This window comes from Monodon monoceros, unplaced genomic scaffold (genome assembly GCF_005190385.1).
Source record: "Monodon monoceros isolate NGI ecotype Baffin Bay Population unplaced genomic scaffold, NGI_Narwhal_1 Super_Scaffold_12, whole genome shotgun sequence".
NCBI lineage: Eukaryota > Metazoa > Chordata > Mammalia > Artiodactyla > Monodontidae > Monodon > Monodon monoceros.
In genome coordinates, this window is record NW_021703768.1 from 134750726 (window position 1) to 134774795 (window position 24070).

At 38.2% G+C, this 24070-nt stretch overlaps 1 protein-coding gene across 1 annotated transcript in view; it reads right to left on the reverse strand.

The window, feature by feature from the left end:
• The window catches only part of RNF145 (ring finger protein 145), a 65107-nt gene that overhangs the window by 35203 nt on the left and 5834 nt on the right, over window positions 1-24070 (reverse strand). Inside the window, exons 2-3 of the mRNA XM_029216576.1 lie at window positions 22825-23028; window positions 14131-14239 (exon numbers count right to left, since the gene is read on the reverse strand). Coding sequence (XP_029072409.1) covers window positions 14131-14239; window positions 22825-23008 — 293 coding nt within the window. The 5' untranslated portion in view covers window positions 23009-23028. The remainder of the gene's footprint in view (window positions 1-14130; window positions 14240-22824; window positions 23029-24070) is intronic.

Here is a 24070-nt window from a genome sequence, read left to right on the forward strand (position 1 = left end):
TAGTCTACTAAGTGTCCAGTAGCATGACGTCTAAAAAAAAATGTACATACCTTAATTTAAAAATACTTTGTTGCTAAATAAAAGCTAACCATCAGCTGAGCCTTCAGCGAGTCATAATCTTTTTGCTGGTGGAGGGTCTTGCCTCAAGGTTGATGGCTGCTGACTGATCAGGGTGGTGGTTGCTGAAGGTTGGGGTGCTGTGGCGATTTCTTAAAATAAGACAACAATGGATGGAGGACCTTCAAGATGGCGGAGGAGTAAGACGTGGAGGTCACCTTCCGCCCCACAAATACATCAAACTACATCTACATGTGGAACAGCTCCTACACAACACCTACTGAATGCTGGCAGAAGACCTCTGACTTCCCAAAAGGCAAGAAACTCCCCAAGTACCTGGGTAGGGCAAAAGAAAAAAGAAAAAACAGAGACAGAAGAATAGGGACGGGACCTGCACCAGTGGGAGGGAGTCGTAAAGGAGAAAAGGGTTCCACACACTACAAAGCCCCTTCGCGAGCAGAGACTGGGGTAAGGGTGGTGGGGAAGCTTTGGAGCCACGGAGGAGGACACAGCAAGAGGGGTGCAGATGGCAAAGCAGAGAGATTCCCGCACAGAGGATCGGTGCCGACCAGGCTGGGAGCTGAGGCTCGGGCTTTGGAGGTCGGATCCCAGGGAGAGGACTGGGGTTGGCTGCCTGAACACACCCTGAAGGGGGCTAGTGCACCAAAGTTAGCTGGGAGGAAGTCCGGGAAAAAGTCTGGAACTGCCTAAGAGGCAAGAGACCATTGTTTCGGGGTGCGCGAGGAGAGGGGATTCACAGCACCGCCTAAATGAGCTCCAGAGAACAGCATAAGCCACGACTATCAGCGCGGACACCAGAGACAGGCATGAAACGCTAAGGCTGCTGCTGCAGCCACCAAAAGCCTGTGTGCAAGCACAGGTCACTATCCACACCTCCCCTCCTGGGAGCCTGTGCAGCCCACAACTGCCAGGGTCCCGTGATCCAGGGACAACTTCCCCAGGAGAATACACAGTGCACCTCAGGCTGTTGCAATGTCATGATGGCTTCTGCCACCACAGGCTCGCCCTGCATTCCGTACCCCTCCCTCCCAGCCGCCCCCAGCCTGAGTGAGCCAGAGCCCCCCTAATCAGCCGCTACTTTAACCCCGTCCTGCCTGGGCGGGGAACAGACGCCCTCAGGCAACCTACACGCGGAGGAGGGGCCAAATCCAAAGCTGAACCCCAGGAGCTGTGCCAACAAAGAAGAGAAAGGGAAATCTCTCCCAGCAGCCTCAGGATCAGCGGATTAAATCTCCACAATCAACCTGAGGTACCCTGCATCTGCGGAATACCTGAATAGACAAGGAATCTTCCCAAAATTGAGGCCGTGGACTTTAGGAGCAACTGCAGACTTGGGGTTTGCTGTATGTGACAGACTAGTTTCTGACTTTTTATGCTTATCTTAGTATAGTTTTTAGTGCTTGTTATCACTGGTGGATTTGTTTATTCGTTTGGCAGCTCTCTTATTTTAAAATTACTTTTTAAATTTTAATAATATTTACTTATTTTTTATTTCAATAACTTTATTTTATTTTTTTCTCCCTTTTCTTCTGAGCCGTGTGGCTGACAGGATCTTGGTGCTCCAGCCGCGACTCAGGCCTGAGCCTCTGAGGTGGGAGAGCCGAGTTCAGGACATAGGTCCACCAGGGACCTCCTGACCCCACGTAATATCAATCGGCGAGAGCTCTCCCAGAGATCTCCGTCTCAACACTAAGACCCAGCTCCACTCAAAGACCAGAGAAGTCCAGTGCTGGACACCCCAAGCCAAACAACTAGCAAGACAGGAACACAACCCAAACCATTAGCAAAGAGGCTGCCTAAAATCATAATAAGTTCACAAACACCCCAAAGCACACCAGTGGACGTGGTCCTGCCCACCAGACAGACAGCACCCAGCCTCATCCACCAGAACACAGGCACTAGTCCCATCCACCAGGAAGCCTACACAACCCACTGAACCAACCTTAGCCACTAGGGGCAGACACCAAAAACAACGGGAACTACGAACCTGCAGCCTGTGAAAAGGAGACCCCAAACACAGTAAGATAAGCAAAATGAGAAAACAGAGAAATATGCACCAGATGAAGGAGCAAGGTAAAAACCCACCAGACCAAACAAATGAACAGGAAATAGGCAGTCGACCTGAAAAAGAATTCAGATAATGATAGTGAAGATGATCCAAAATCTTGGAAAGAGAATGGAGAAAATACAAGAAACGTTTAACAGGGACCTAGAAGAACAAAAGAGCAAACAAACAATGATGAACCACACAATAAATGAAATTAAAAATTCTCTAGAAGGAATCAATAGGAGAATAACTGGGGCAGAAGAATGGATAAGTGACCAGGAAGATAAAATAGTGGAAATACCTACTGTAGAGCAGAGTTAAAAAAAAGAATGAAAAGAATTGAGGACAGTCTCAGAGACCTCTAGGACAACAATAAACGCATCAACATTCAAATTATAGGGGTCCCAGAAGAAGAAGAGAAAAAGAAAGGGACTGAGAAAATATTTGAAGAGATGTCAGTTGAAAACTTGCTTAATACAGGAAAGAAAACAGTCAAAATTAAGTCCAGGAAGCACAGAGAGTCCCATACAGGACAAATCCAAGGAGAAACATGCAAAGACACATATTACTCAAACTATCAAAAATTAAATACAAAGAAAAAATACTAAAAGCAGCAACAGAAAAGCAACAAATACCATACAAGGGAATCCCTGTAAGGTTAAGAGCTGATCTTTCAGCACAGACTCTGCAAGCCAGAAAGGAGTGGCAGGACATATTTCAAGTGATGAAAGGGAAAAACCTACAACCAAGATTGCTCTACCCAGCAAGGATCTCATTCAGATTCAACAGAGAAATTAAACCTTTACAGACAAGCAAAGGGTAAGAGCCTTTAGCACCACCAAACCAGTTTTATAATAAATGCTAATGGAACTTCTCTAGGCAGGAAACACAAGAGAAGAAAAAGACCTACAATAACAAACCCCAAACAATTAAGAAAGTGGTAATAGGAACATACATGTTGATTATTACCTTAAATGTAAAGGGATTAAATTCTCCAACTAAAAGACACAGACTGGCTGAATGGATACAAAAACAAGATCCATACATATGCTGTCTACAAGAGACCCACTTCAGACGTAGGGACACATATAGACTGAAAAAATGGAAATCAAAAGAAAGCTTGAGTAGTAATTCTCATATCAGACAAAATAGACTTTAAAATAAAGATGATTACAAGAGAAAAAGGACACTACATAATGATCAAGAGATCGATCCAAGAAGAAGATATAACAATTGTAAATATTTATGCACTCAAGATAGGAGCACCTCAATACATATGGCAAATGCTAACAGCCATAAAAGGGGAAATTGACAGTAACGCAATAATAGTAGAGGACTTTAACACCTCACTTTCACCAAAGGACAGATCATCCAAAATCAAAATAAATAAGGAAACACAAACATTAAATGACACATTAAACAAGATGGACTTAATTGATATTTATAGGACATTCCATCCAAAAACAACAGAATACACTTCTCAAGTGGTCATGGAACATTCTCCAGGACAGATCACATCTTGGGTCACAAATCACGTCTTGGTACATGTAAGAAAACTGAAATCATGTCAGGTATCTTTTCCGACCACAGAGCTGTGAGACTAGATATCAATTTCAGGAAAAAATCTGTAAATAATACAAACACATGGAGGCTAAGCAATACACTACTAAATAACCAAGAGATCACTGAGGAAATCAAAAAATACCTAGAAACAAATGAAACTGAAAACACGATGACCCAACACCTACGGGATGCAGCAAAAGCAGTTCTAAGAGGAAAGTTTATAGCAATACAATCTTACCTCAAGAAACAAGAAAAATCTCAAATAAACAACCTAACATTACAGCTAAAGCAATTAGAGAAAGAAGAACAAAAAACCCCAAAGTTAGCAGAAGGAAAGAAACCATAAAAACCAGATCAGAAATAAATGAAAAAGAGATGAAGGAAACAATAGCAAAGATCAATAAAACTAAAAGCTGGTTCTTTGAGAAGATAAACAAAATTGAGAAACCAGACTCATCAAGAAAAAAAGGGAAAGACTCAAATCAACAGAATTATAAATGAAAAAGAAGTAACAACTGACACTGCAGAAATACAAAGGATCATGAGAGATTACTACAAGCAACTCTATGCCAATAAAATGCACAACCTGGAAGAAATGGACAAATTCTTAGAAAAGCACAACCTTCTGAGACTCAACCAGGAAGAAATAGGAAATATAAACAGAACAATCACAAGCACTGAAACTGAGACTGTGATTAAAAATCTTCCAACAAACAAAAGCCCAGGACCAGATGGCTTCACAGTCAAATTCTATCAAACATTTAGAGAAGAGCTAACACCTATCTTTCTCAAACTCTTCCAGATATAGCAGAGGGAGGAACACTCCCAAACTCATTCTACAAGGCCACCATCACCCTAATACCAAAACCAGACAAACACGTCACAAAAAAAGAAAACTACAGGCCAATACCACTGATGAACATCGATGCCAAAATCCTCAACAAAATACTAGCAAACAGAACCCAACAGCACATTAAAAGGATCATACACCATGATCAAGTGGGGTTTACCCCAGGAATGCAAGGATTCTTCAATATACGCAAATCAATCAATGTGATACACCATATTAACAAATTGAAGGAGAAAAACTATATGGTCATCTCAATAGATGCAGAAAAAGCTTTCGAAAAAATTCAACATCAATTTACAAGAAAAACTCTCCAGAAAGTAGGCATAGAGGGAACTTACCTCAACATAATAAAGGCCATATATGACAAGCCCACAGTCAACATCGTTCTCAAGGGTGAAAAACTGAAACCGTTTCCACTAAGATCAGAAACAAGACAAGGTTGCCCACTCTCACCACTATTATTCAACATAATTTTCGAAGTTTTAGCCACAACAATCAGGGAAGAAAAAAAAATAAAAGGAATCCAAATCAGAAAAGAAGAAGTAAAACTGTCACTGTTTGCAGATGACATGATACTATGCATAAAGAATCCTAAAGATGCAACCAGAAAACTACTAGAGCTAATCAATAAATTTGGTCAAGTAGCAGGATACAAAATTAATGCACAGAAATCTCTTTTATTCCTATACACTAATGATGGAAAATCTGAAAGAGAAATTAAGGAAACACTCCCATTTACCACTGCAACAAAAAGAATAAAATACCTACGAATAAACCTACCTAAGGAGACAAAAGACCTGTATGCAGAAAACTATAAGACACTGATGAAAGAAATTAAAGATGATACAAACAGATGGAGATATACTATGTTCTTGGATTGGAAGAATCTACATTGTGAAAATGACTATACCACCCAAAGCAATCTACAGATTCAATGCAATCCCTATCAAACTACCAACGGCATTTTTCACAGAACTAGAACAAAAAATTTCACAATTTGTATGGAAACACAAAAGACCCCGAACAGCCAAAGCAATCTTGAGAAAGAAAAACAGGGCTGGAGGAATCAGGCTCCCTGACTTCAGACTATACTACAAAGCTACAGCAATCAAGACAGTACAGTACTGGCACAAAAACAGAAATATAGATCAACAGGATAGAAAGCCCAGAAATAAACCCACACACATATGGTCACCTTATCTTTGATAAAGAAGGCAAGAATATACAATGGAGAAAAGACAGTCTCTTCAATAAGTGGTACTGGGAAAACTGGACACCTATATGTAAAAGAATGAAATTAGAAGACTCCCTAACACCATACACAAAAATAAATTCAAAATGGATGAAAGACCTAAATGTAAGGCCAGACACTATAAAACTCTTAAGAGGAAAACATAGGCAGAACATTCTATGACATAAATCACAGCAAGATCCTTTTGACCCATCTCCTAGAGAAATGGAAATAAAAACAAAAATAAATAAATGGGACCTAATGAAACTTTAAAGCTTTTGCACAGCAAAGGAAACCATAAACAAGATGAAAAGACAACCCTCAGAATCAGAGAAAATATTTACAAACAAAGCAACTGACAAAGGATTAATCTCCAAAATATACAAGCCGCTCATGCAGCTCAATATCGACAAAACAAACAATCCCATCCAAAAATGGTCAGAAGACCTAAACAGACATTTCTCCAAAGATATACAGATTGCCATCAAACACATGAAAGGATGCTCAACATCACTAATCATTAGAGAAATGCAAATCAAAACTACAATGAGGTATCACCTCATACCGGTAAGAATGGGCATCATTAAAAAATCTACAAACAATAAATGCTGGAGAGGGTGTGGAGAAAAGGGAACCCTCTTGCACTGTTGGTGGGAATGTAAATTGATACAGCCACTATGGAGAACAGTATAGAGGTTCCCGAAGAATCTGAAAATAGAACTACCATATGACCCAGCTATTCCACTACTGGGCATATACCCTGAGAAACCATAATTCAAAAAGAGTCATGTACCACAATGTTCACTGCAGCTCTATTTACAATAGCCAGGACATGGAAGCAACGTAAGTGTCCATCAATAGATGACTGGATAAAGAAGACGTGGCACATATATACAATGGAATATTACTTAGCCATAAAATGAAATGAAATTGAGTTATTTGTAGTGAGGTGGAGGGACCTAGAATCTATCACACAGAATGAAGTAAGTCAGAAAGATAAAAACAAATACTGCATGCTAACACATATGTATGGAATTTCAGAAAGTGCTACTGATCGATCTAATGGCAGGGCAGGAATAAAGACGCAGACGTAGAGAACAGCCTTGAGGGCACTGGCTGGGGGAAGGGGAAGCTGGGATGAAGTGAGAGAGTAGCACTGACATACATACAGTACCAAATGTAAAATAGCTAGTGGGAAGCAGACGCATAGCACAGGGAGACCAGCTCCGTGCTTTGTGACCACCTAGAGGGGGGGGATTGGGAGGGTGGGAGAGCAAGAGGGAGGGGCTATGGGGATACACGTATATGTACAGCTGATTCACTTTGTTATACAGCAGAAACTAACCCAACGTTGTAAAGCAATTATATTCCAATAAAGATGTTAAAAAAAAAAAAGACAAGAATGAAGTGTTCCACACTGAGTCTTCCTTTCATGAAGGATTTCTCTGTAGCACGCAATGCTGTCTGATAGCATTTTACCGGCAGTAGAACTTTTTTTTTTTTTCTTCGGTACGCGGACCTCTCACTGCCGCAGCCTCCCCTGTTGCGCAGCACAGGCTCCGGACGCGCAGGCCCAGAGGCCATGGCTCACGGGCCCAGCGTCTCCGCAGCATGCGGGATCCTCCCGGACCGGGGCACGAACCCACGTCCCCTGCATCGGCAGGCGGACTCCCAACCACTGTGCCACCAGGGAAGCCCGTAGAACTTCTTTCAAAATTAAAATCAATTCTCTCAAACCCTGTTCCTGCTTTATCAATTAAGTTTATATAATGTATAATATTCTAAATCCTTTGTTGTCATTTCAATACTCTTCACAGCATCTTCACCAGGAGTAGATTCCGTCTCAAGAAACCACTTTCTTTGCTCATTCATAGGAAGCAACTTCTCACGTGCTACAGTTTTTGTTGTTAGATTCCAGCAATTCAGTCACATCTGTAGGCTCAACTTCTAATTCTAGTTATCTTGCTATTTCTACCACAGCTATAGTGACTACCTCCACTGAAGACTTAAACCCCTCAAAGTCATCCATGAGGCTGGAATCATCCTCCCAACTCTTGTTAATGTTGATATTTTGACTTCTTCCCATGAATCACAAATGTTCTTACTGGCATGTAGAATGGTGAATTCCTTCCAAAAGGTTTTCAATTTCCTTTGCCCAGATCCATCAGAGGAATCACTATCTTCAGCAGCTACAGCCTTATGAAATGTATTTCTTAAATAAGTCTTGAAGATCAAAATCAAAATTACTCCTTGATCCATGGGCTGCAGAAAGGATGTTATACCAGCAGGCATGAAAACATTCAATTTTGTTATATATCTCTGACAGAGCTCTTAGGCAACCAAAGGCATTGCCAATGATCAGTAATATTTTGAAAGGAATATTTTTCTGAGCAGTAGGTCTCAACAGTGGGCTTAAAATATTCAGTAAACCATGCTGTCATCCAGGTTTTGTTATTCCATTTATAGAACACTGGCAGAGTAGATTTTAGCATAATTCTTAAGGGTCCTAGGGTTTTCATAATGGTCAATGAGCATCGGTTTCAACTTAAAGTCACCAGCTGCATTAGCCCCTAATAGAGTCAGCCTGTCCCTTGAAGCTTTGAAGCCACTGACCTCTCTAGGTATAAAAGTTCTAGACTGCATCTTCTTCCTTATAAATATAACACTGCGTTGTCTCCACTGAAAATCTGTTCTTAAGTGTAGCCACCTTCATTAATGATCTTAGCTAGATCTTCTGGATAACTTTTTGCAGCTTCTACATCAGTACTTGCTGCTTAACCTTGTACTTTTATGTGATGAAGATGGTTTCTTTCCTTAAACCTCATGAACCAACATCTGCTAGCCTCAAACTTTTCTTGGGCAGCTTCCTCACCTCTCTCAGCCTTCATGGAATTGAAGAGAATTAGGGCCTTGCTCTGGATTAGGCTTTGGTTTAAGGGAATGTTGTGGCTGGTTTGATCTTCTCTCCAGACCACTAAAACTTTCTCCATATCAGCAATAAAGCTGTTTAGCTTTCTTATCATTCATGTGTTCACTGAAGTAGCACTTTAATTTCCCTCAAGAACCCTTCCTTTATATTCACAACTGGGCTAAGTGTTTGGCACAAGAGGCCTAGCTTTCAGCCTGTCTCAGCTTTCGACATGCCTTCCTCATTAAGTTTAATAATTTCTAGCTTTTGATTTAAAGTGAGACACATGACACTTCCTTTACTTGAACACTTAAGAGACCACTGTAGGGTTATTAACTGGCCTAATTTCAATATTATTGTGTCTCAGGGAATAGGGAGGACCAAGAAGAGGGAGAGAGATGGGAAATGGTCAGTCAGTGGAGCAGTCAGAACACAGAGCATTTTCTTAAGTTTGCCATCTTATATGGGTGCAGTTTGTGGTGACCTAAAATAATTACAATAGTAACATCAAAGGTCACTGATCATAGATCACCATAACAAATATAATAATTAAAAAGTTTGAAACACTGCAAGAATTACCAAAATGCAACAGAATCATGAAGCATGAGCAAATGCTGTTAGAAAAATGGCACTGGGGCTTCCCCTGTGGTGCAGTGGTTGAGAATCTGCCTGCTAACGCAGGGGACATGGCCTCGAGCCCTGGTCTGGGAGGATCCCACATGCCACGGAGCAACTAGGCCCGTGAGCCACAACTACTGAGCCTGCACGTCTGGAGCCCGTGCTCCGCAACAAGAGAGGCCATGACTAGTGAGAGGTCCACGCACTGCGATGAAGAGTGGCCTCCACTTGCAGCAACTAGAGAAAGCCCCCGCACAGAAACGAAGACCCAACAGAGCAAAAATAAATAAATTAATTAATAAACTCCTACCCCCAACATCTTCTTAAAAAAAAAACAAAAAAACAAAATAAAGAAAAATGGCACTGATGGACTTGTTTGATGCAGGGTTGCCACAAACCTTCAATTTGTAAAAAAAAACTGCAGTATCTGTAAATCAAAGCGAACCCCAATAAAACAAGGTATGCCTATACGTGAATTAAGGCAAAGAGAGACCCAGCTTTTCAAGAGTTTATGAAACTTTCAATATAAGGAACACTTGCAAATGTCTTTTTCTACAGCCAATTTTTGAAGTATCAAATTAATTATTTAAATTATCCAAGTATTGATTTTCCTTCTCAGGACCATACTACACTCTACCTTGATATAACTAGACTGGAGTGAATGCTGGAAAATATTTGCAAATCATTTAACTGAGAAGGCACTTGTATCTAGAATATATAAAGAATTCCTACAACTCAATTTTTTAAAAAAGACAACCCAATTAAATAATGGGCAAAGGATCTGAATAAACATTTCTCCAAGGAAAACTTACAAATGGTTAATGAACACGTGAAAACATGCTCAACATCACTAGCCATCAGAGAAATGCAAATCAAAAGCTCAATGAATATCTCTCCACGCTTACTATGATAGCTATACTGAAAAAGACAGATATCAACAAGTATTAGCAAGGATGTGGTGAAACTGGAACACTCATACACTGCTGGTGGAAATGTAATAGTGCAGCCACTTTAGAAAATAGTCTGGTAGTTCCCCAAAAGTTTAAACATAGATACTATATGAACCAGCAATTCCACTGCAAGGTATATGCACCCCCCACACAAAAAGGACACCTACACAAAAACCACAAATGTTCATTTGTATCAGCCAAGTAGCAGAAACAACTCAAATGTCCATCAATGAATGAATGGATAAACAAAATGTGTTATATTCATACAACAAAATATGATCTGGACAGAAAAATGAAGTAATGATACATGCTACAACATGGATGAACCTTGAAAACATGCTAAGTGAAAGAAGCTAGGCACAAAGGATCACATACTATACAATTCAATGTATACGAAATGTCCAGAATAAGCCAATCCATAAAGACAGAAAAAAGACTGACATGCATAGGGCTAGGGGAAGGGGATTGGTAGGAAATTGGAAGTGACTGCCGATGGATACAGGGTTCCTTTCTGGAGTGATAAAAATGTTCTAAAATTGATTGGGGTGATGATTTACACAGTTCTGTGAACACATTCAAAACCATTGAGCTGTACACTTGAAACAGGTATGTGAATTATATCTTAATAAAGCTGTTACTTTTTTAAAAAGATACTTGTTCAGGAAGCTGCCACATGAAATATGAACCTTTATGCTTTTTAAACTAAAAAATTCAGCCTTAATAGTCTATAAATGAGACACCTTCAAGACACAAAATTTATTAAACGTAACATTTTATTAATAATTCAAGGATTAACAAATCTTAGCTAATGTTTTTGAGATAGTACCATGTAGTGTAAATTATACTAAAAAGAGAAATACTAAAATATTCCATAACTTGAAATTTGTTAGTTTAACATCAAAACTAACTCCATAAGATAGGCATTGTCTTACTTTACAGTTTCGAAGAATCAACTTGCCGGGGTAACATATTTACTAAGTAGGGAAACTACTTCATATCCTACTGATTGTAAAACTAATTTTCTTTCCACTAACCATGCTATTTCCCTAACAGGGCTGAACTAGGAATCCGAAAACCTGGATTCAAGTTAAAGTCTGGGATCATGCCTTCCTAGATGTTGGCCAATTTCAGTTTTTTCATCTGTAAATCTCAAAGGATTATATATAAGAAGGATCAAAATGAAATAAACAAGAAATGATTTTGCACACTGTAAAATTTTATTACAATTCTTTTTACTGTTTAAAATAAATATAAATTTTCTGATAATGAAAACAAACTTTAAATACTGGAAAAAACATTCCTATAAACTAAAAGTAAAACATTGAAACTGGCAAAGAAAAATGGTTAGAAAAAGGCTTTCTTTATCTCTGACACTGTTAGGGTCCCCTTTACCCCTACATAACAGAATTTTGATCTCTCTAGAAAAGCCTGGATGATAATACTGCAGATAAAAATAGAGCTACAAGGTTTTAGCCATCACTACATCACTAAACCTCATGGAAACAAAAAAAAACATAAGGGGCAAGTGCTGGTTCACTGTTCTTTCACCAGGAATTATAATAACATATAAAAATAACAATTTTAATAGCTCTACCTTCAACTTTCAGATTTCTTTGATTAATCATCAAAATCCTATCAACTCTAAAAAGCTAGCATTAGATAGCTATACCATGGAATACCCTGCCATGAAAAAAAATCCTTTTTTAAAGACTAACAACACAGGAAAATGCTCACAAAACACCGCTGCATAATAAAAGCAAGACATGAGAAAGTTAAAATTCACTGAGCACTATGATGCGTCAGAAATTTTTTTTTTGCGGTACGCGGTCCTCTCACTGTTGTGGCCTCTCCCGTTGTGGAGCACAGGCTCCGGACGCGCAGGCTCAGCGGCCATGGCTCATGGGCCCAGCCGCTCCGCGACATGTGGGATCTTCCCAGACCGGGGCACGAACCCGTGTCCCCTGCATCGGCAGGCGGACTCTCAACCACTGCGCCACCAGGGAAGCCCTACATGCTTAATCTTAATGAATCTTTATAATAGCCCCTTAAAATATTATCAGCATTTTACAGGTGAAGAAACTGAGATGTACCTTTCTGACAAGTGATACTAAGGTTACAGAGCAGTAAATGAGAAACATGGATTTGAACCTATCCAATCCCCATCCGTTCTTCCAAAAGATATGTCATTCTTAGGTGCCCAAACACTCATTTTACACACTAAAATGGTGACTAAGGAGCCCATACTCTAACTACTGCATTATACTCCATAGATACCATTTTTATTTAAAAATGAATAAATTAAGATAGGTTAGTGTCTCCAGCTTGAGCTGAGATTCAGAAGTGTCTGGGTAAGGCCACAGGAACAGACTGCGTCAGGGTTTGGGGCTGGTGGTCCTGGAATGGGAAGGATATCCTGTTGTCTGAGTCAGTGCTGGCCCTTGGACTCCTAGTCTAGGCTCTATGGAGAAAGATGCTGTAGGAAAAGGCTCAAGTTGGTCCTGTGAAGAAGGCTAAGACACAGGGACATGCTTGTGTGACACGAACTTAGAAAAGCCGAGAGTAAAGCAGCTTGATTTGAAACACTGTGACAATTACAAACACGCAGCACTGCTCTTGCAGCTCCATATTTTGCAATTCTGACATCCAAGAACATACCCTGGGCAAGGATAGCCGCAGAAGTTAAAGAGTAAGATGCCACCCTCCAGGTACCATTTTGAGCAGATGAAATCAACCAGATAGGAACAGAGGAGAGGAATGTGAGAAGACTGAGTTTCTGGGAAATATTTGGGGGACTTCAGGAAATAACTAGATGAAATAAGGAAGATGGCGGTCCTGCTTCAGCAAGAGGACCAAGAGTCAGTGACTGTTAGTAATTGTCACTCTTTTGTAACCAATGAAGTGGTGAAAAGTGGAAGGTATTAAAAAACTGGAAGGAAATAACAGAATCTTAACAGGTCTATCTCAGGGTGGTATAATTTCAGGTGATTGCTACTGCCTTTAAATTTTCTATATTTCCCAAAAACTGCCTACAGCGAACAGTATAATTTTATAATCAGGGGGAAAAAGGTTTTTTAAAAGTCAACCATTCAATTCTAGTCATACAAAAATGCTATTTCTAAGATTAAATTTCAAATGTACACCAAAATCTGTGTTTCAAACCTCTAGAAAATTATATCTTGTTATATATGCAAAGTAACTGCCACTCTTCTTAGAACTGGGAGTACATTTTGTTACAGTTATACATTTCAATCAAAACGAAAGAAGTATTGTACCCACAAAACTTATTCTACCCCATTACATTTACTGTTAACAATATTAACAATATTAATATTGTTTCAAAGTAAGAAGCTCATATTCATTGGCAGACCAGAGTCTTAAAATTTAGGACCAGCAGACCAAGACAAACAGACAATACTTCTAAAGAGGCAGAAGTTCTGACCTATACAATTAACCTCATGAAATAATTTATATCAATCATCCACTATATACATGGTTGCACCTTATGCTGATAACTCATGCATCATAAACCGACTTCCTAAAATGATGACAGTAATGAAGTCCGTAATTGTTAAATAGTTCCTATAGCCTGTCTTTGGATAGTCTTTTCTCAGGTAATAAAGAAAAGCTCATGGGTATCTTTGTAAACATACCCTTAAGGTCCATTTCATAGTAAGACTGTAAAAGCAGAAAAAAATTTTGAGACATAACCCCAGCTATTAATCCTGTATGATAATATTCATTTAGAAAACAAGTATCAAAAATAAAAATCTGTTTTGGATACCTACCAAAGCCTCAGTTTCTTAACAGTGTTCATGAAAAGTATTTTACTGGTAAAGGAAAACTTTAAATTCAGTCATACATTTCAAAAATGGCTCACATTCTTACCTGGAGATTTGATGTCCAGCATAGAGGAGCAAGGCAGTCAAAACGTATAGGTAAAGCTGAACCAGATGCTGCCTGGGCAAGGTTAGTAGCACAACACTTAAGATATAACCTGTAGTAGAAGTTAAGAGAGATATAAATAAAATTCGATTCTAATTTAGTCTTCCAGTTAATTACAACAATAAAAAGAGCTTTAAGTAAATTACTTCCCAATTAGGTTTCAACAACTTTGAGCTTTTTTACTTCACTACCAAAGCAAGTTTAGGACAGCAAAATCAGTATGGATTTTTCTATTAAAAATATAAAGCATTTTTCACTTCCTTTGTAGATTTTTCTACTTTATAATCACATATATCACCCAAAGGTACAAGAGGATTACTCCATCATCTATCTTTCCTTGTCTCCTTATTTCTTCTATGCCATTTCTCTCATTCTCTAGTCCAAGAAGAACTGAGTGTCTTACTGTCCCTCTCTATGACTGCGCCTTCTGTGACTCAGATTTTATTTTTCCAACTCCGAAGGACCCTCTACCTCCTATATCTTCAATCATTCCCCTGACACCATCCTCACCTCTCTTTTCAAAGGATGTGCAGGGCTCTTCTCCCTAGTCTTAAAGAAAAACTTCTCTCCACAGATTTGTCCTTTTCCTGTTACCTATTTTTCTCATTCCACTGACAAATGTTATAAATTATCTGTACCAAAGCCTCTATTTTCTAACTATTATTCCCTCTTTACCCTTTACAATCTTAGATCCTCTACAAATCCCCTTTTCTTTTCTCTAAAGAAACTTGAAAGTCAACAATTACCTACTTGACAAATCTAAGACTCAAGTTTAATCCTTGTCCCAGCACCTGAAGCAACTGACCTCAAAACTTATTCTCTAGGGCTTCCCTGGTGGCGCAGTGGTTGAGAATCTGCCTGCCAATGCAGGGGACACGGGTTCGAGCCCTGGTCCGGGAAGATCCCAAATGCCGCGGAGCAACTAGGCCTGTGAGCCACAACTACTGAGCCGGCGCGTCTGGAGCTTGTGCTCTGAAACACGAGAGGCCGCGACAGTGAGAGGCCCACTCACCGCGATGAAGAGTGGCCCCCGCTTGCCAAAACTAGAGAAAGCCCTTGCACAGAAACGAAGACCCAACACAGCCATAGATAAATAAATAAGCTTTCATTTAAAAAAAAAACAAAAAACTTATTCTCTGGCTCTGTGACGTGGATTTCCTTTTACTCTCTAAATCCTCCTCTCTACTTTCTTTTCACCCTCTCAAGTGAACATAGAAAATTTAGTTCCTGAACAACTTCTATTCTCTATATAAAGTATCTAGCTCAAAGAATCTATTTTCTTGTTTCAAATATACCATTCCAGATGACACAACGATAGTTCTGAGAACCCACTACATAAGCAAAAAACCTTTAATCATTTCCTATTCTAAGTAGACATCTCGCAGCTCATGATGCCTGAGGTATACTCCACTTAAATGTCCTCATATACAGTGAGTACAAATCCTCCTCCCTCAACAAGCTAGCTCACCTCACCCTCTTTCACTCTCCTAAATCCCATTCACTCTGACTCAAACCTGAGTCCCCTGTTATCACCCAGTCCCACTGAGTCTTCCTCAACAGATCTCTTACATTACCCCTCCTTTCCAGACCCTATGCCCCATCTTAATCCGCTCTGTAATAATTTATTGATACTAATTGCTATTTTTCTTTGTCTCTTCCCATCCTTATCCATCCTATGCTTTGTTACCAGGGTAATATTCCCAAAACTATCACTTTCATTTAGACAACCCTCTTGCTCTAAAACCTTCAAAAGTATTGAAACTCTCAGTGTAACATTCTATGTCTTGCAAAAATCTGATCCTAGTTTATTTTCCCCTTATGAATGAGTCTTTATTAGGGCACAGATGTCCCTTCTTAGCACCTAATGTCTCGCTCAGGCTGAATCGATCATACTTAAAGCTAAACAAACAGGAGTGGTGCTAGAGACTACAGACTTCCCACACATCCTAACTTCAAGAACAACCCAGCAGAAGCCAGAGATATATATTTCTATTTGCTTTTCACTTCTTAAAATAATTTCCCCCAAATAATTATGTTAATCCCTATCTCACAGGACCTTAGAAGTATTTAAAAGGATATTTATTATATCTAGCAAGCATTTTTACTGTTTGTGGCTGAAGGATTTTCTAATCAGTCTATTGCATGAAACGTTTCCTTAAATTCTTGACTTTAAATGAACTATCATTTTCCTTTCCATATATTATCTTTCCCTTCTCCTGCACATCTCATAAAATGAGCTGCCAAATCCTCTAGATTGAACATACTCATTTCATTCATTCTTTCAATTATTCAGTCATTCAACCAACATTATTATGTGTAAAGTGTGATCCATATGCATTCCTAGACATGGAAAAATCCAAAGAAAAAATAAAAAGATTCACAGTCTAGTGAAAAAACAAACAAGAACAAAAGTATGATACATTGCTGGTGCTCTATTAAACAAAAATTAGAAGGGCTATGGTTAAGTGATTAAGTTTGACCTGGACCTCAAAGAATGAAAGGATCTTTACTAAGCTAAGAAAAGGGGGAAACATTCTAAGAAAAAAGAACACAGCACGTCCAAAAGCCATGAAAGCACGAAGGATATTTTCAGGAGACAGTAAATTCTATAGGCTAGACTAAATTCTGGTGTAAACAGAAAGAGTATTGGGAGGGTACTGGGAGATGATGCTGATAGAACTGGTGGCTAAAGCTTCAGTATAAAGACTAAAATATGATAATAAGGAGCTTAGCCTGGGCTAATGTTCTCAGATCCTTTAGATACCATTTTGGTGAGGTAAGAAAACAAAAAACAACAAAAACCCTATGGCTCACCTATACCCCCATTTTCACAATCCAGTGAAAAAATAATTCTGTGATAATAAAATATATCACACAAGAAGATTTTTGAGAGATTATGAATACTTATGCTGATATAAGAGCAGTAGGAATAAATCATCTGAACTACAATAAACAGTTGATCCTTGAACAATGCCGGGGTTAGGAGCACCAACCCCTCCCCCTCCTCTTCAGTAGAAAACCTGAGTGTAACTTTACAGTTGGCCCACCGTATCCACAGTTCCACATCCATGGATTCAACCAACTGTGGATCAGGTAGTACTGTAGTACGTATCTATTGAAAAAATCCACATATAAGTGGACCTGCACAGTTCAAGGGTCAACTGTATACATAATCTAATTATTTGAAAAATACAAAACTACTGCTGATGCAAATATGCATCATTATTCATGCTACAGGATTATCCAAACAGAACACAACAAACTAAATTGATAACGATGAAGCTAACCCAACAGTAATGCATAATTAAAAAGCAAGACTGGCAGTATTTAAAAATGATGACCTGCTTAAAATAACATTGATGAATCTTCCTAACAAAATATAGAAATTTCTGCTATTTAAAGGATTATTTTAGCAGTGGGGGAAAAAATGAGGACATGGAATAAAACAGTAGCTTTGAATATAGAGTTGGCAGGGTCAGCTATGAGATACATATTCAAATAGGTCTTAGTGGTGATCTACTGGTGAGTGGTTGAGAACAAGGAAATGAAGATGGTTCTGATGTTTTTAGCTTAGATAATTGAGAGGATGGCTTTGCTATTAAGACAGGAAATACACAAGAAGGAAGAGGATTGAGTTGAAGTAAAGATGATGAGTTCAGTAATAAGTTGAGGTGTCTGTAGAATATTTAGGTGGAGATATCTAACGGTAGTTAGAAATTCATTTATTCAGCATCAGGCACTAGCTCAGTACTGGGAATACTGAGATAATAGACAACCCCAATCCTACCTTAAAGGAGTTAACAATCTAGTTAGGAAGATAGATGAGCATATGGACCCTTAGAATTCAGCACAATAAGTGCTATGGTGGAGGTACGAACTGGATACCATGGGATCAAAGAGGAGGAACACTACCATAGACTAAGGTGCTCAAAAAAGCTGTGAAAAATGTAGATAGAGATTTGTAGCCAAAACTATGTGAAATCACCCAAACAACAGAAGATGAAAATTAAACACAAATTCTGGAATATCAAGAATAAAGAAGTCCAAAGAAAAAAATACAGCAAAAGGGTCAGAAGGAATGGTCAATAAGTTAGAAGAATCCAGAAACATTTTTAAGAAAGAGAAAGTGGTCAACAGCTTCACAAACATGGAAAGGTCTGCAGAATAGGGATATAAATGAAGTCTGAGTTTTACATGTTAGGTCACTAATGATTTTAGTGACTGCAGTTACAACAGAACTATTCTCACATCCACTCTTTCCTTTGCTATTGCTACCATGCTAGCTCTGGCTCTCGTTACCTCTTGCCTAAAATCCTAATTGGTCTTCTTACCTCCAGTTTCTCCCCTCCCCAACCCATTACCCTATACAACATTGCCTAATCAATTTTAAGATGCAGCTCACCTGCTCTAAATTCCTTACTGACCCATCATTAGCTACCAAATTAAGCACAATACCTAACATCTGTATTCAGGGTTTTTCACAAATGGCCCCATTCTTCCTTTTCAATATTATTTCTATTCCCCTTTTTCTATCTTATATGCTGCAAAACAGTTCTATAATTAACATTCCACCAATTACATCTGGACAGTCACTTTTCTTTGTTGTTCTCAGACAGAACCAACACTGGAAAGCTTCTAAGTTCAAAGGTACAATTATACTCCATAAGCACAAACATTAACACTGCTCACCTTGATTTTTAAGCTCTTAATAACAAACAATTAGAGGCTATAAAGGGGAAAAAAACTTATAATAGTAATAAAAAAGATAAAATACCTAGGAACAAACTTAACAATAAGCCTAAGACCTATATAAAGAAAACTTTAAAACACCCCAGAAGGACTCAGAAGAAATCTGAACATAGCAAGTATCTCTGTGTTAAGGAAGAGCTAGCATCCTTAAGTTCTCTCTTCATCCTAACTTAAAATTTTAATAGTTTGCAATCTCAGCAAAGAGGTCAACAGGGTTGTTTTTGGAACAAGATTAGATAATTCTGAAGTTTATACAGAAAACTAATAATAACAAAAAAACTCAGAGAGGGAAATAAAGAAAAATGAAGAGACTAATTCTATCAGACAGTAAAATATAACCTAAATCCTCAATAATAAGAAACTAAAAAAACAGAAAAATGTTTAGAAATGAAATAAAACACACTGTACAAGCAGATAAATTCTAAATGGAGCAAAAGACTTAAATGTAAAAAATGGAAAAACAAAAATAATGCAATAAAACGTGACAATTTTTTATAAACTCAAAAACAGAAAAGGCTTTTTTAAATTGATTCAAAATCCTAAAGCTACAGAAAATAAATGATAAATTCAATCACATAAAATAAATTCTGCAAGTCAAAAAAATCTTAAGCAAAATCAAGAGAACTGAAATTGGAAAATATAATTCCAACTCATCACACAGGGTTTATTTCCCTTATACCAAACTCCCATAAATTGGTAAGAAAAGGCTAACAAACCCATAGAAAAGTGAGCAAGGGACATGTACTGACAACTCTCAGAGGAGGAAACGTTTTTTTAAAACACGTGAATAAATTCAATCTCACTCATAAGAGAAATACAAATTAATACTACATTAAAAAACAACCATTTTTCACTTACTGAGCAGCCAAATACTAAAGTTTGATAACTCTGTTTTGATAAGGATGTAGGATTTCAGGAACTCTCATCCACCATTTGTGGAGGTACAAAACAGTAAAATCCTATGGAGAGTGGTATCAGTCAATAGTACAAATGTATATATACTCTTTAACCCGGCAGTTTCACTTCTAATAACTTATCCCAAGGCTGTATTTGCACCTGTTGAAATGATGGCTATACAAAATTATTTAGTACAACACTGAATGAAACAGCAGAAGACAGAAGCTATCTAAAACGTCCTCCAATGAAGTAATTCGTGCAATAAATGACGGTACAGCCATACAAGGGTACTATGCCACTATGAAACAGAATTGGAGGGCTGGGGGGAGAGAGAGGCCTCAACAGTTAATCAGAATCTTAAGATTTGGCAGAACAGAAAGTGTCAACATAAAAAAACAGTAAATATCTAAAAACAGCAGTTATGGCTCTATGATACATCATTAAGTTAAAAGTTTCAGAAGAGTAGTATTATGCTATCATCTGTACTAAAAAGGGAAATATATACATTTGTACTTCTATATTATACTTACATTTATATACCAATATATCTTTATATTTACTTATACATGCATAAAAATATCCGTAGAATTATACACAAGGAAATAAAAAGAGCTACTTGTTGGGACTCAAAGTGAGAACTTAGTGGATGAGGAACAGAGATAGGAGGAAGGCACTTTTCACTGTGTACCTTTTATACTTTTTGGTTTATGAACCATAAACTACCAATTTAAAAAATTTATTTAAGGGTTAAATTCTGTAAACTGGAACATTACATAAACACTACATAATACTGACACAGAGGTTACTCTAACCAAAAAACTGTTCAAGCTGAAAATATCTACTCATGTAATCACTGAGCTTACTCCACCATAGCATGTAATTAAATGTATTTAAGGAGGCTCAATTGGGGCTTCCCTGGTGGTGCAGTGGTTAAGAATCCGCCTGCCAATGCAGGGGACACGGGTTCGAGCCCTGATCCAGGAAGACCCCACATGCCGTGGAGCAACTAAGCCCGTGTGCCACAACTACTGAGTCTGTGCACCTAGAGCCCGTGCTCTGCAACAGGAGAAACCACCACAATGAGAAGCCCGCGCATCACAAGGAAGAATAGCCCCTGCTCTCCGCAATTAGGGAAAGCCCACGGGCAGCAACGAAAAATAAATAAATAAATAAGAATAAAAGACGACTGAAAGCCTCCAAATTCTATCTGAATGAGGCTAAGCTTGTAAAAGTATTGATGTCTTTCCTTAAGGAGGGAAGAAATTCCAATGATCTGTCCTTTGTTTTTATTTGCATAAAACTGTATTTTTAAATAAATAAATAAATAAATAATTCTTTTAAAAAAAAAAGAAGGCTCAGTTGAGTTCCCAAAGTTATAAGCTGGTGAGTATGAACTACAACTGTACTAGGACCCATACAATTTCTGCAATTGATGTTTCTGGTTATTAGGCAGCTGTTTTTATAATAAATATTTCAATCTATTCAGAAATAATACATATGATAACCACATTTTTTTTTTTTTTTTTTGCGGTACGCGGGCCTCTCACTGTTGTGGCCTCTCCCATTGTGGAGTACAGGTTCCGGACGCACAGCCTCAGCGGCCATGGCTCACAGGCCCGGCCGCCCCGTGGCATATGGGATCCTCCTGGACCGGGGCAGGAACCCATGTCTCCTGCATAGGCAGGCAGACTCTCAACCACTGCGCCACCAGGGAAGCCCCGATAACCACATTTTTAAAACCACAGTACGAATTACTTTAGCTGATCAAGCTAAAACTCTAAACCAAGTACCCAACTGTTCTACTACAGACTGGAATTATTTTCCGTATATTGGCTAACATACAAGCCTTGAATAAAGGGCTGAGAATTAGTGTTTTGCAGCATAAAAGAACCTTCTCATTTCAGAGACCTTCCCAAGGTAGTGCCAACTAAGAGAGATGAGTTTATTGTACCCAGATGTTCTGCCTCTCGTGCACTGTCTTTTCTACTATACCATACTCCTTCCCACAATAGCTTACTTGGTAATCTCTTAGAGCTGTAAGGGGTTCTCAGGGCTAAGCTCTGAAACGCAGAAAGTTCTTTTATAGATTAAAATAAGTCTCATAGAGACAGGACAACCCTTAACAATTTTGTAAAGATAACCTTCACAAATTTTAAAAAGATATACTTGTTGACAATTCTAATAATAAAAATATTAATAAAACCACTACAGTACATCATTCACACCACATCTTGAATTATAAAACAGCAATGTTAAATGAAAATATATTGTTGCTCTCATTACATATAAAACAAAAACTAACCTAAAAATTAAGAATCATGACTTTTATTCCAGATGGATTTTATCTGCTTCCTGCCTGTATCTCTTGACTTTAATTTCTTTAACCTTTAACTCTAATTTCTTTCCACATTATTTCTACCACTAACTCCAAATCATATCAATTATATTTCAAGGAGTACTTTAATATTATAATATCATTTTCCATATTTCATTTAACTGAAATGAATACTTTATCTTCAAATGATACTAATGTTTTAGAACAATAAAAATACTGCATTTTAAAAAGCTTACTTTCTGAATTACTACCAAACCCCAAAATAATGACAAATTAGAACAGGCCAAATGCCTGGAAAGGTATTTCCTGTTATTTATTTTATTCATATTAAAATCTAAAATGTTTTCTTCTATGTACATCAATTATATCTTATAAACCTAGAAGAAAAAAATAAATTAAAAAATAAAATGTTTTCTTCTGCCTTCTAGTTTCATACAGTAAAATAAATCCAACACTATCTGTTTTCCTCTACCCCTAATAATTCATGTGCAGCTGTAAGACAAATAAGACTATAAACAAGATTCATACTCATCGACTATATTACTGTCATCTCAATGTAAAAGGACTTCATTTTACCCAAATTTAAGAATATTCAAAGACATAAAATAAATCAGAATGCTCACTAGAAGCTTAAGAAAGATGCTGTAGACACTTACCTACATAATGCATATTAAGAGCCAAATACTTATACTGGAAAAGAGGATTGTTATTGAGGCTACTCCTCTGGATCTGCTGGAAGAAGGAGCTGACATCCCATCTGTACAGGACATCCAACAGCATGATGCTTGGCACCCGCAGGGCCACATTTAACACTGCCTCCAGTTTCTCCTTTGCAGCCATGTTTTTTTCTTGGAGCAGACCTAAAATTCAGGAGATACAATATATAAAAATAAGTCACCTCAAATAGCTTTCAGATATCCTCTTATCAATCTAATGGATTCTCACATACTACACAAAAACTATGTTACAATGTAAAAAAAGCTCCTTAGACACACCTACTACTTCTAGATATTTAGGAAATAAGCTTTGTATTGTGTTTTCACATGGACTCTCTCAGGTCTGCTCAACTTTAAGACTCTGATGAAATGTTCAGACCTCAAAATGTGTTTATAAAAAGCTCCTGGGCTTCCCTGGTGGCGCAGTGGTTAAGAATCCATCTGCCAATGCAGGGGACATGGGTTTGAGCCCTGGTCCAGGAAGATCCCACATGCCGCAGAGCAACTAAGTCCGTGCGCCACAACTCCTGACCCTGCGCACCACAACTCCTGACCCTGCGTGCCACAACTACTGAAGCCAGTGCTCCTAGAGCCCGTGCTCCATAACAAGAGATGCCACCACAGTGAGAAGCCCGCGCGCCACAACAAAGAGCAGCCCCCGCTCGCCGCAACTGGAGAAAGACTGTGCACAGCAACGAAGACCCAACGCAGCCAAAAATAAATAAGTAAATAAATAAATCCCATAAGCTGCACGGCATGGTCAAAAAAAAGCTCCTAATTCCAAATTTAGGCATTTAACAAAACACCCTATAAGAATACTGTAACCTTTGTCCAATTACCTTGAAAAGAAAAATTCACTCCTATAAAGATCTTTGAGATTTATGCAGCTTTTAAAAAAGAGGGCAAATTTTAAATAGTTATTACATGAAAAAGCCTAAGTTATTCAATAAGAATTTCATGATTGCACATTTAGCACACAGCTTCTCGTAGTCTATCCTTTTCCTTATTACTTAAAATCAAAACTGAAGTACTGAATTTACGTGATACAGATACAGTTCAGAGAACTCATGATATAGGTAAAGATAACATTATTTGCAATATTGTTTCCCTGAATCATTAAAATTAAATTCTTAGTCTGAAATTCCCACAATCTGCCTTCAAAGTAGGAAAAAGCTCATTAAATTCT